This window comes from Cervus canadensis, chromosome 13, assembly GCF_019320065.1.
Source record: "Cervus canadensis isolate Bull #8, Minnesota chromosome 13, ASM1932006v1, whole genome shotgun sequence".
Taxonomy (NCBI): domain Eukaryota; kingdom Metazoa; phylum Chordata; class Mammalia; order Artiodactyla; family Cervidae; genus Cervus; species Cervus canadensis.
In genome coordinates, this window is record NC_057398.1 from 50,373,700 (window position 1) to 50,387,978 (window position 14,279).

General features: G+C 36.4%; 1 protein-coding gene across 9 annotated transcripts in view; it reads left to right on the forward strand.

Moving 5' to 3' along the window:
* ENAH (ENAH actin regulator) overlaps positions 1-14,279 on the forward strand; it is a 157,272-nt gene that overhangs the window by 88,316 nt on the left and 54,677 nt on the right. For all 9 annotated transcript variants that reach the window (XM_043485750.1, XM_043485749.1, XM_043485755.1 and 6 more), the window contains exon 3: positions 562-739. In XM_043485750.1, the coding sequence (XP_043341685.1) occupies positions 562-739 (178 nt within the window). The remainder of the gene's footprint in view (positions 1-561; positions 740-14,279) is intronic.

The window sequence follows — 14,279 nt, forward strand, 5'->3', positions numbered from 1 at the left end:
ATATGCCCAACAGAAATGTGTGCAGTAAACCACAATTACATACAATGAATGGATGCTTCTCATAAATAATTTTGAGAGAAGGAGGGCAAATTACAGTATAGTGTGTAACTCCTTTTACATAAAACCTCAAAACCTACAGAACTATTTGTTGATGTTAGAAGTGTGGCTAATACCGTTGGGGGGGAGGTTTCTGATGTTAATGTCCTAGTTTTTGATCAGGGTTTGGCTATCACTAAGATACATACTTATGTTTTATATGCTTTCTGAATTTATAAAACGTCAATAAACATGTTCACATATATTTAATGAGGGATATAGATTTTCTTTTGTTTTGCTGATTTACTCTTTTAAGGCCAGAGACATGTAACTATCAGCCTAATATCTATCTGGCTGTTAACTTCTGAAAACTGATTTTACTCCAGATACTGGTTTTAACCATTTTTTCTTTTTTTGCCAAGGTTGGTCAGGAGCAGGTTTGAATGATCATGTCCAGTCAGGATGTTGACATTGCTGATTTTGCCAATTATTAGCTTAACTTTATAAAGAATTACTGTCTTTTAGGTTGTGATAAATTGTGCCATTCCTAAAGGATTGAAGTACAATCAAGCTACACAGACCTTCCACCAATGGCGGGACGCTAGACAGGTGTATGGTCTCAACTTTGGCAGTAAAGAAGATGCCAATGTCTTCGCAAGTGCCATGATGCATGCCTTAGAAGTGTTGAATTCACAGGAAACAGGTAGGGTGTCCACGGGTTACTTGTTTTCTTGAACTGAAGTGCTGTGTGTATATTAAACCAAGTCTTTCCTGACCAACTTTTAAATCATATATATATATATATTTATATTTGAAGTGATTCTTGAACTTCTTTTGTTTTCTACAAAAATTTGAACTTTTGTTTGTTGATGATGAACATTTACTCTAGAAGGATACTCTTATGAGACTGGTTAGTAGTTAGTAATTTTTTAGTGTTCTCATTTGAAGTTATTTAATTTGTTTATTCTGATCTAGAACCTCAACTTTCATTGCAGGGACATGAGACTCAGAGATAAACTGTGGACTGAATATGCGTATTTGTCATCATCTTATTTTTTATGATGAAACACATGTTTTCTGAAACATGTTTTTTAAGCCACTCCTGAGTCCATGAATTTCAAGGTCTAGGACTAGGTCTCCTTCCTAGTAGATAAAAATTCCATTCTAAAACTTGTTTAAAGATTTTCAGCATGCCCTCCGGTGGTGCAAGCTATGAATTGCATGTTCTCTGACACTGCATGGTGGTCAGAAAGGTGTGTAGAAATAATTCACTTAAAAAAAAGCACACACAGGATTTGAAAGTGTATATATGTCAGAGATGAGCTCTGTTTTTATTTTGACTTAAAAAATAGGGAAAAAATGCCAGTTTGTGATTACCTCTTTGGGGAGATAGATTTAGTAATCAGAAAATTAAGGTTATAATAAAGCAAACATGTATGATTACTCTTGCTTGCCTTTGTGTATTTAGTAACAATCTTATTGATATAAGCGTGCCATAAATAAAGTTTGTTTATATATTTTATGAGGAAGGACTTACATAGTTACATTAAAATTCAGTATTTTGTTGAAAGTACAGAATTTCAAAACCTGTTATAGATAATTTAAATTTTATTTATACCTTGCCCTATTCTAAAAATGATTAAGGCATCTAGCCTCTGTGTTAGTCTATTTCAGATGTGATTTTCAGGGCAAGAAGACACTTTGGAATCTTGCTGAAACTACCTTATTATACCTATAGGTGGTTTATATTAGATTTTATTTTAAGGAAATTAATGTTTCTATAAATAATTTGTATATAACTCTCTTATCTATTTTGAGAAAATAAATCACTAGAACTTCTAGTCTGTCACTAAGTCTAGAAAATAGCAGAGGAAAATCTGCGTATTTGTACAGACTTGTATGTACATTGTCTAAGTCACTGTACTTTGCTTTCAGGCATCAGTATTTTATCAGCATTTTCTTGTCGGTATAGAATTGCTTTTCTGTTACTTAGTTTTACCATAAGGAAGCAACTCTAATTGTTGTTCTTAATATTTTATTGAGTAGATCAACTACATAATAAATAATTAAAGAGCCAAACTTTAGAGAGCATATGTGTGACAATAACATTTAGCTTCTCCATGTTTGGAACAGTCTTGCATTATTTTTATTTCTGAACTTTCAAAAGCATGTCCACTGATACTAAGAATTGAATGTTACTAATTTAAAGTGGTTACCATTATTATTCATCTTATCATCAGTTTTTTTAACCAATTGGAAAAGGTTGTTTTTATCAGTGTATAGTCATATAGTTTGTCTTCAAAATTTAGATGCTAATTAATGATTTTTTTCATTTGATCTTGATCTTTTGAAATTAGTGAGTCTTAATGTGGAGAGACTCAATTACATTGTCTATTGTAAAGTAATTTCCACGTTATAGGAAGTATAGTACATGAGAAGATCGCCCACCATCTCATTAGCTATGCAAGCATTTTGGTAAAGCAGAAAAATTGAATAGATTCCTCTTAGATAAGTTTGGAGCTTATTCTCTTCTCTGTCACATTCTCAACTTAGAGTATCATGGCCTGAGGCAGGAGAGAGAGTGGTGGAAGAAGCTGGTCCATCCTAGCCGTCTCCTTGCATCATGGCCCCAGTCATTGCCAAGGAAGCTTTTGGTTCTGTGGCTTTTTCATCAGAGAAGGCAAAGCACATGAAATGTTCTTTATAGTCTGACTTACTTAGAAAATGACCGTTTTTGTACATTAGTATAGTTAAACACTGTCTCCAATTTTTGATAGCAATAGTTGGCTTGGCATTGGAGGCATAAGGCGCTTCCCTGGTGGCTCAGCTGGTAAAGAATCTGCCTGCAATACGGGAGACCTGGGTTCGATCCCTGGGTTGGGAAGATCCCCTGGAGAAGGGAAAGGCTACCCACTCCAGTATTCTGGCCTGGAAAATTCCATGGACTGTATGTATAGTCCATGGGGTTGCAGAGTCGGACACGACTGAGCGAGTTTCAGTGGGGGCATAAGAGGATTTAGATGCTGTGAATCTGAAGTGTCCTCAGGAAAGGATATAAACTTTTCTGTAGATCTCAGAAGTAGGATCGGTAAGAACTCCACCCCCAGTGTTAATTTTGTGAGTCCCTGCTATCCACATAAACAAACATACCCAATAATGTCACCTCTCATCTTGAACATGTCGTCCCCTTCCACAGCTGTTTGCTTTGGATTCATAGCCAGTTCCTTGCTAAAACCATCTATTCTCTTCCTGCCAAAACCAAGTTGGGAACAGGTAACTTGCATGTCCCCTCCCTAAGTAAACAATATACTCTGTAAATCTCTGATCAGAAGCAAAAGAAACAAACTTATTCATAAAGGTAAAGTACCTGTAGCTACTAGTCTGTTTTTACTTAGTGTCTTTCCACTTTTTAAAACCAGTTTTTCATATTGAATGCTTCTGGATTTTCTGTTTATTAGGTTTAATGTATTATTCATTGAATATTCACTAGTCCTTTTTAGTGGTGTTCAGGCTTTTTAAAGTTACGGTCACCTTTGTACAAAAAAAATCTTTTTTAGATGCTTGGTGCATAAACAGACCAGTGCCCCCCATTCCGCCCCCCCACCCGGGAAAAAAAGAAAGAAACCTGCAGAGATTCTCTGATTAATGTGGGAATTGGGAGCCTGTGACCATGGGGACACCCATGTGGTTCCCTCAAGCAGGATTTGGAAATTACTAACTCATCTTTTCTGCCAAAATAAAAAATCACAATTCTCCCTTCCTCTTTTCTTTGCCCCTCCACATCTCTAAATCCTCAAACAAAATGTTCAAATTAAGGGAAAAAAACAACCTTTTCTATAGCTAGTCATGCTGACCTTTACAAGGTGCTCTGTGTGCATGTTTAATATTTCCATTTCTTTTATGAAAGGGGTGGGTGGCAGGAATGTTTTCCTTTATTTTGTTTTTAACTTAGTGTGCAATTATCTAATATACTGGAAAGTACAGAAGGTGCTAAATACAGTGAGTTATATTTGGAATTTAAGAAACAAGTCACATGTTCTAACATTTTTGAAAAAGAGTTGAATTTAGTGCTTTCTTTTATACCAAAAGCTAGTTTATCAGTTTCCTTTGCCTAATAGAAATGGACTCAATTAAGTACATTCAAAATGTGTTATCCAGCCTGGTATTTTTTATTTCTTTATTATTTATCAAGTACATTTGTAGCAGTTTTGCAGGTAATAGTCATGGATTATATAAAGTCAGTCTTTTTCGTGATCAGTAGATGTAAACTTCCACAATCTATTTCATTTTGAAAAAGGTTTAAGTCATTTGAAAAAAGATAATTCTTAAAATCCATTTTTAATAAAGGGAAATCATATTGGTTTTAAGTAAGATTATTCTACTCCTTTTGTTCTACTGAACCAAGATTAAGCATACCTTTATAAGAGGAAAACCTTAAAATATTTTACTGTTGACTAAGACTGCTTTTGCTGGATTTTATTTTGTATCTGTTGAAAGCAAGAATATAGTCAAAGATAACCTCCTGTAGGAAATTTGCCTTAGAACTTATAGTTAAATATTTATGAAGACTGAGATTCCATTCATTTTTTTAATTGGTAATTTGGTCTGATAAACCTTACAGTATTGCATTTGTATGAGTTCTATCTCAGTACTTTAAAAAAATCTGTTTCAGATATGTTTCAGAATTAACTGGACTTAAAATATCTCAAAACGTTTCTAGAAATACTTTTTATGTTTATAGTGGCACTTTTATTTTTCAGACATCCAGATTGCCAGTATTCATGGGACCAATATTAAGGTTATGTCACAAAAACCATCAAACACGTTTTGAGCATAGGTCCTGTGCTGGGAGTGATGCTAACATGATAAGGCCTATCCTCTGCCTTCTAGGATTTCACAGCAAAATTAGAGTACAGTTTGTGACATGTGAATGAAGTATGCAGAAGGAAATTCTAGGGTAAAGGGAAGTTTTGAAGAGAAGATGATGTTTGAGCTGTCTTTTGAAGAATAAGTAGATGGTAGAAGAACATTCTGGATAGGCTTGGAGGCAAGAGAGCCTGGCGCAGTTGGGAAACAAACAAGCGATGTGGTGGGCTTGGGCCGGAGGCCTTCTATCTATCTGGGAGGGAAGTCACAAGAGATGAGACTGGGCAGGGCCTTGTGTTCCTGCTGGGCAGTGTGCACTTCAGGATACTGGTTGGTGACGCGGTCTCTGAAGGGTGCTGAATAAATACTTGAGGACAAAAGTGATGGATTGGTAATCATGTGTTTGCAGGCATGGAGATGAGTTTCAGATGCCGTTGTGATAATACCAGTGAGAATGATGAGGCCTGAAATGGCAGTATAAAAAGGGAAAGGAGCAGGGTAAAGAGGAGGTGACAAACTTTTAGTGCCGACCTTGCCCGTGCATTGTTTTAGGCCTTCTACTTATGTCCTCATTTAGGCCTTAGAGCAGTTCTGAGGCAGGAATAATAATCTGTTTTTAAGGCACCAGTTTTGTGGCCGGTCCTAATTGGGCACGTTTATTACCGATAATCTATATAACAACGCTACAGAGTTACTGGTATTAAGCTTGTTTTAGACATGAGGTTGGGGCTTACAAAAGGTCTCTGGACTGGCCCAAGAGCCCACAACAAGACAAATAGCCATTTGTACCCTGATTTAGTTTTAGCATTCACCCTTTTTCTGCTGTGTCCGTGAGATGTAATGGATAGGTGAGGAAGAAGAGGGTGTTGTTCTCAGACAGTCACCAGATTGTGTCGTTTTGGGCAGTCAGGGAAAATGGATTCTAAAGGTGATCTTGGATATAGTACTTCCCACTTCTAACTTTCCTTAATCAACGGTCTTACCAGAGAAGTAACAGTGTGAAACATAGAACTGTAGCTCCTAGTCAGGATTAAGTGAGTAACAGGTTTGGAGGTTGCGTGGGTGGAACAGCCTTCTTCTGGGTGCTTTCTTCTCTAACTTACCTCTTCACACCCTTCTACATTTATAAATTCACAATCTCTATAAAAACATGAGGTTAGTCTGTCAGTACTGTCACCCCCAGTTTCTAATTAAGAAGACTGATACAGAGAGGTGGGACTTTCCTGAGGTCGTACATACCTAGAAAGGGAGGCTCAACTGGGATTGGATTTTACTGACCTTCAGGAGATTTCGTTTCTCTGCTTTTCCACTCAAGATCTTCAAAGCATATTTTAAAAGGCTTTTGAGGGATGTCCGTTTAAGGTGAGAAAATCAGAGAGAGAAAAACTTTCATTTACTTTTTGTTTCATGGTTTTTTTGGAGGGTAAAATTTTATGGTCTTTCATTTTTGATTTAGTGGAAAGAACTTAGAGTTGGAGGTGAAAGACTCCAATTTTGACTCCTCCCCTGGTGGCAGGTTGCTTTCTCTAAAGCTGTTCCCTTCTATGAGGAAACATATAGAAGGATCCTTGTAAAAGGATCATGAGAACACCTTGTGTTAGTGTATCCTAGGCATTAATTGAGGTAAAGACATTAGTATTTTTAAACTATAGGATGTTATTTTTTTTATGCTAATATTAAAAAATACACAGAAAATTCTACTGTTTGGATTAATTTACTTAGAGAAATAAAAGTGGTAGACAGACTTTGAAGTTTTCTCCAACCTCTTCGTCTTTACTGACTGGTAAAGATATACCATGTTATGTTTCCCCATAGAAAATCAATTAATTTATCCATCATTTGATACATACACGGCAGGGAGAAATTAGACTCAAATCTTGTCCTCAAGGATTCTTCTACTCTTGCAGGAGAGATAAGACACAATCTTAATCCAAAAGAGAGGTTGTCTGGGAGGTACAGATAAAATCCTTTGAGTGTTAACAATGAGATGGATTTTTGAACTGATTTTGAAAGATGAGGTAAAAGAGGGACAGAAGGAGAAAGGCACATCCATCCGGCCCAGGAAGTAGTGTAGGGGTACAAAAGTGGGAAAATGAGCTTGTTTGTAGAACAGGAGTTATTTAATTGGCCTCATAGCAAATAAAGTCAGAAAGATAGGTCTGACCAAGAAGGGCTTTTGAGAGCTGTGGGTGATAGAGCTTGAGTGTATGTTTTGGAGCAAATGGGATGATGTGAGCAAAGCTGTACTTCAGAAGGTCAGCAGTGGTTTGAAAAGGGAGCTGCTGGGAACTGAGACAAGCCTTAAGTTGCTGAGTAAAGGCAGAAATAGTAGGAGTAGAGGAGAAAATTCCAGTTGGAGAGGGATCACGGGGATAGAATCAGGTGACTTTAAACAGGAAATCAATATTGTATGAGTACTTCCTCACCTTATGCAACTTTTCCTTTTAAAAAAGAATTCTGGCTGCAGATTTTCACATGAAAGCAATAGAAGTCTCTGGGAGAGTATCATATGTTTGCTGATAGTGTGGTACCTAAAATAATGTCTCCTTATGAAAAAAATCAGTAGTTTGGGAGAAGGAGGTGAAAAATGAAAATGCTGTTTAGCGTGAGTTTGGATTTTTACTGTGAACCGGAATCCAAGTTTTAGAAAGAATGGTACATGGACACAGATCTGTCTTTAAATAGCTTTTAGAGAGCAGATATGTTAAGCCCACATTTTAGTAATTTATTAACAGAGTTCCAATCTATGTTATATATGAATGTCCTTTCCTTTGGGAGATAATTCTGTTTGAGTTAGAACAATGGTTTTCAACTTGTTTCAGAACTAATACAAAACAACTGATACACTTTTGAGATAATTTTCTTTTGGAAAGCTAAATAAACAATGTACATCATACATTCCAGTGATAGAGTTATACCTCCTAAGTCAGATATTAAATTTTTTGTTGGGGACTAAAATTTGCCAGCTCTTTGTAGGGATGCTTATCTGAAACCAATCAGAAGTTCTAATTAGCTGTTGTTGACACTTTGAAGAATTTCTGGATCTTGTGATTGTGCCATGATGCTGATAAGCAACATTAAATAGTCCCAGTACCTGAATTGAGCTCAACCAATTATGTATCTTTGCTTACTTAAGAAAGAACAAAGATTAATGATAAATACAGTTCCTTTGGACAAGCTCACTGTAAGTATCAAGTCCACGGGTGTTAGCTAAAATAATAAAAGGGTTTCTAGCTGTTGAAAATGTTGAGAATTACTGAGTTAGGCATCTGGTTCATATGCCCAACCTTTCTCAGTCAGGGTTACTTGAGAGGGTTAAGCACTTATGCAAAATGACTTGGTGACTATTACGTTATAGTATATGAATTATTATCTTTTATTTATAATAAAAGAATTTTAAGATATTTATTTCTATGACTTTTAAGTTCCTGATCATTAGCTTTTTGGGAAAGCTGCTTTGGCTTGACTGTAACTTGAGTCTAATACTGCGTTTTCTTAAGCACAGCTTCAGTTTTGTGTTGTAGAATTGATAAATAACTAAAACAGACAAGATTTCCTTGATGAATCTGTGTTTTATAATTATAGAAAGTTATTTTAGCCTGAAGTTTGTTGTCAGACATTGTATTCTCTCTCATTCTTATTTCTCTGCTTCTTTGTCGGTTGGACCTCTTATTAATGTGTCTGATACAGGTCTAACTGGTGACTTCAGTTCTTTAGGCTTACTTTACAATAAACTTGAAGTTTAATTAATGGGGCTGCAGCAAACTGAGGATGTCATCCATGATTGTTTACATAGTTATTTTTGTGATTATTTTCCTGCATGAGAATAGTTATTTGTATACAATTACTTTACTTGTCTTCTTGGATTGTAATCATTATTTGTTGCCCATAAGTTGGAGAAGCATTTGCTGGATGTTAGACAGTTGAAAGTTCTGATACCTTTTTGTCGGACTTTTTCATATTTAACTATGGATGTAGGAGGTAGGGAGAAGCTTTGATAGAATAGAATCTCTCTCGTTGTTCACTGATGGGAAGACTCAAATTGCAGGAACCGCTTCTGCTCTTGTGAGACCAGTTACAACACACAGTCGCAGCCAAACCTGTTCACAGCTTTTACAGTTTAGTGTTTTTTCAACTGAAGTATAATTGATTTACAATATTGTACTAGTTTTAGGATCACAGCTCAATTTTGGACATACTTTCATCAGTGTGTAAGTGATAGTGTATACTGTTGGGTCGCCCATGTTTGTATTCAGCAAAGAGCATGTACACGTTGGTGCAGTGCCTCTGAATTAGCATTGGTCATTCCTGTTTGTATGGTCTAGACAAGATAGCAAAATTCTAACTAATTCTAATTAATCTTCTGAAGATAGTATTAAATGGTGATCTCTTTAACATCTGCTATACATGTATAAACAGTGTCACAATGTTACATATATAGACAACATATTATTATATATATAATATGTGATATTATTTCATTAACCCATTAAAAATTCCTTAGAGGTAGATGGTCTCATAATATAAAAGAGGTAAAACCACAATAAATTTAATTACTTGTCCTCCAGATAAGGTACTACGTTATATGATACTAGAGAAATAAAAATGAATGATTCAAAATTGTTGACCTTAAGAGGCTATTGTGTAGAGAAGATAAGCCATGGTCAGAAATACCTGCAAGACGGCGTGAATACCATGAATGGTACAGAGTGGTAATAGGCAAATACAGCATGCTACTCATGTAAGGACACCAGAAATAACTCCTGTGAAGTAGACCTGCTATTTCTGTAAGCTTTTGCAGTTTCTGAGATGATTCACCTGAGGAAACAAGTGGCTTCTGTTTTCTGGAAATTTTCAGTGATAATTTGGCTGTAAGAGTGCCATTCATATAAAGAAGAAATGCATCTTTATTAAGAAATTTCCGATGCAAATACTGTCCTGATCTTTACTGTGATAATACTGTACTAAACACAAAGAATTACTTTACCTTGTTCAGACTTAAACTCACACTGGTCTCTGTGGATTTAACATTTTTCTTAAGTCACAGAACCATACACCCCCAATTTGAAGGTACTGACTGGATGACTGATGTCAGTTCCTGGAAACAGGTCTCTAGTGTCTTCTGCAGATAGGGAATGACCGTATGTTCATAGGAGGTAGATTGGATTTTTGTGTACCTCTGTTGTGTATACCAAATGGCCTTGCAGTGGCTTTTCGTTGCTCTTAGAACAGAGTACAGGCTTCTTACCAGGAATCCGGATTCCTTCATGAACTGGCCCCTCTTGACTGCATTAACTAAACATGCTCCCTGGTTCAGATCCTTGCACCTTCTATTCCTTCTTTCACCACGGTGAGTGTTTTCAATAACTTTTTTTTTTTGGTGATTTATATGTTTATTACCTAAACCAGTCTTTCCCAGTGAGCTGAAAATTCTGCAGGGGTAAGGATTTTGTTGTCAAAAACACTTTAAAATGATAATTTCTGGACTGCATAAATAAATTTGGTCACAGTCCTAATTCAGTGACACTTACTGGCAGATTTTATTCGCATATAAAGATCAAAGTATTCAAAGTGTCTTCTGCTGAAGGCCAAAAGATACATGCATGCATACATTTTATTTTATTTTATTTTTTGCATACATACATTTTAAAATGTAGCCTGCAATCTTATTAATCTGGACTAAGATGTGATATATAAACATCTCTCAAGTATACTTAATACAGTAGTAGTAATTTACAGTATTTTTATATGAGTAGATGTTTGAGTCTCTAGAGTTTTGTTCTTAGGAAGCTAGAACTATTTTTCTGCTCCAAAAGGATGCTGTTCTTTTGGGGAAATCAGCTTGAATTTATACCTTTTCCTTCTTAAGTAGGTACTTTTGCCTCAGTTTGGGTAGTACAGTCTTATTATCAAGTTACCATTACCCAGGCAAGAGCTAGGTTTTCAGGACTCTGGTATTTCCACATTGTCAGTTAGTTCAGCAATTATTTCTCTGGCAGTATTTACTCTCTTATTCATGAGAGTATAAATTAGAACATGTATAATTTAAAAAACTTCCCACGAGTATTTCTTGTGTATTTCATCTCCCTGTGAATAGTGATGGTGTGATCCCTGCAGCCAGCTTGTGGAGTCTTGACTTACTAAAAAACAAATTCAGCATGAAGTTGTTGCCAGAGGAGATTCAGCCAGGTTGCCTATCTAAAGTTACCTCCCTGTTTGCTAGAGTCACCCCTCCCTTTAATAGTTCTCCTGTGCCTTGCCCTGACCTGATGGTTCTTGGTCATGAAACTTGTAGAAATAACTTGTCTTCACCTGAATGTCTTCACACTGGGTTTTTCCTTGCTTTTTAAAGAGTTGATTTTCTTTTTCCTGGAAACTTGAGGGGTCCCAACCTTACGATCCATTAAAAACTTTAGATATATATTTCCTGGGTATTCAGGGATTTCTTTATATTATACTGAGCAAGGCTTTATAGGAATCCCCACTTACCCATCCACATAAAGGTAGTCTTTCAGTTGAAGATGATTTTCTTCCCCTGACTTTTGTTTAAATATTTCTGGTGTTGTGTAAATCTCCTGCTTCTTTATTATACAATTATATACAGATTCATTCATTCTCATAATTATTCTCTCCCATATACATTGTTTAGATGGATTCCTGTATGTAAAGGCATTTCTAACATAGTAGGCCTTAAACGAGTTTTGGTTAAATTGCATTGATTCGGTGAAACTCCTGTTTAGTTAAACAGATTTATCAGTCACCTGCGTGTATGTGCTCAGTCACTCATTCGTGTCCAACTCTTTGTGACCCCATGATCTGTAGCCCGCCAGGCCTTCAGGCAAGAACAGTGGTGTGGTTTGCCATTTCCTCCTTGAGTGGGTCTTTCCTACCCAAGGATTGAACCTCTGTCTGCTGCATTGTCAGGTGGATTCTTCACCATTGCACCACCTGGAAATCCCCTATTGATCACCTACAACGTGCTGAACACCGTGCTGGTTATTGGTAATTGGGAAGATGAATATTACCTTTGAGCATCTTGAGGTCTAGTGAGGCACACAGCTGACTCTAGTACATGATATACAGGGGTAACGCATCAGATAAACAGTGAATTGTAAAGCCCTTAAGCTGGGCCAGTTTTGATGTTTCATAGTGTGTTTCCTTCTGGGCTATGGCTGGTATGGAAGTTTTCTTTTTCTCTTCCCCCTGTTTTATTTTTAAATAACAATGTGTTGCTGCTGCTTTTGTATAATAGTTCATTTTTAGAGAGTGAATAGTAGTAAAAGACTAAGATTTTGTGTGAAAAATGTCTGATGAAGAAAATAAAAACTGTAGGCCTACAGGTTGAACTAAGATAACTAAGAATATCATTTAAAGTATGATAATAAGTATTTTGTGTACAGTTTTCCAGAAAAAGAATTTCTTTATTGAGTAACATCTATGGATTCTTAAGACTGGGAATATGGCACTCCTAATGTAGAGTTTCCTAAATTTTTTCATAAGTTTGACAACGTAGGTGTTGGCTTTTTTCATTTTCTTTGTTTGTCTCAGTACACTGATGTTTTGTCTAAATAACATACCCTCATGCTTGAATGGTCGTATCTAATTTAGGCCTACTAATTATGAGATATTATCTTTTTTAAAGAGTAGTGAAATAAAGATACATATTGTTATGAATATAATTACATTTCAGAGACTGAAGTTGATGATGTTTAGTTTGTAGAATAAGTTTTTATGTCCTTACTGACAGCCCACACCAATAACTTTTATATTTAATTCTATTTCCTAAACCCCACGTCAGGTTAACAAACCCAGTTTATTTTATTATATATTGAACAAAATTACTCTTTCAATACAATTTTACTTAATTTTGAGTTTCAAAAAGTAAATGTGGACATCTTTGTCATTTAAGCGTCAGCTTTCCTGAGTTGTTTTAGATAGAAATTGCTTCTTGGTTTCACCGATGAAGTATCATGAATTATTGTGCAGAGAAAATGAGAAGGGCAGGGCAGGCAGTAGGGTTCCTAGAGAGAAGGAGATAACTGTTCTGGCTTAACTAGGACAGGCCTGGTTTTGTATGAACCATCCTGAATGGGTATGTATTCAGAGTCATGGCCTAACAAATGCCTTTGACTTTTTATTCCTCCTGAAGGACAATCTGATGGTGGAGGAACCTTCCCAGGCTAGCTCAAGTGTCTGGGAAGGATACCCAAGTGCTGGCTCTGCAGTCCTTCCGGACACCTGGGGTCACGCTGGTATTGTTAATCAAGTCACTTCCCTCATTGTGTACATCCAGTTCTCGCGTCAGAACCTAGAGCCAGTTAGAGCTCCACCTATGGCAACTGTTCTTGGCAAAGAGCTCAGATTTCCAGCACAGCATTTTGCTGTGATTTTTTTTCTAATCAGGAAGTTGCATGCTTATTATAAAGTTTAAGCAGTATGGAAGGTCATAAAGAAGAAAGAAAAATATCTAAAATCTTACTACCCAGAGGTAATCACTTTTAATATAATAGAAAAGTAATAGGCATTGAGATCCTTTTCAACTTTATCTTTCAATTCCAAGAAGAACACGAGCATGACATGGCATTCCCCCCCCTCCCCCCCCAATTAACAGCTTTATTGAGCTTTACTCCACATACCATACAGTTTACCCATTTAAAGTGTACAATTAGGTGATTTTTAGTATACTCATAGAAGTGTACAACTATCACCATAATCAGTTTTAGAGCACTTGCATCACACCATAAGCATTATCACCATCCTTACCCCCCGCTTTCCAGGCGGCTCAGGGGTGAAGAATCCGCCTGCAAACCCACTGCTGTATTCTTGCCTGGAGAATCTTGTGGACAGAGCAGCCTGGCAGGTATAGCCCGTGGGGTCACAAAGAGTCAGACATGACCGAGCAACTGAGCATGCACACACCCTTACCTCACCCCATTCCTTCATCCCTCCCAGCTCCTGGCAACCACTAATCTGTTTTCTGTCTGTATATATTTGCCTGCTCTGTACATTTCATATAAATGGAATCAAACAACATGTGATCTTTTGTGACTGGCTTCTTAACACAATTTTTTCACAGTTCATCTGTTTTGTAGCATGTGTCATGTATGGCAGTTTGAAAAGTAAATCATTAGCACATATTCATGTATCTAGGCATACTTTCTAACAGCTGAGTTTCTCATTTTAACAATTTATTTTCATGTGTTAAAGTTGTATGCAGTGAAAGTAATGATTAATTCTGAACATTTTTAAACTAAATAGGCTTATAAGCAAAGCAGAAAGGCTTCCTCATATTCTTTATAAAACTCAACATTTAAAAACGTGGTAAATTGTGTAAATTAGAATTGTGTAGTAGTTTTCTGTGTCAGATTAATTGTGTA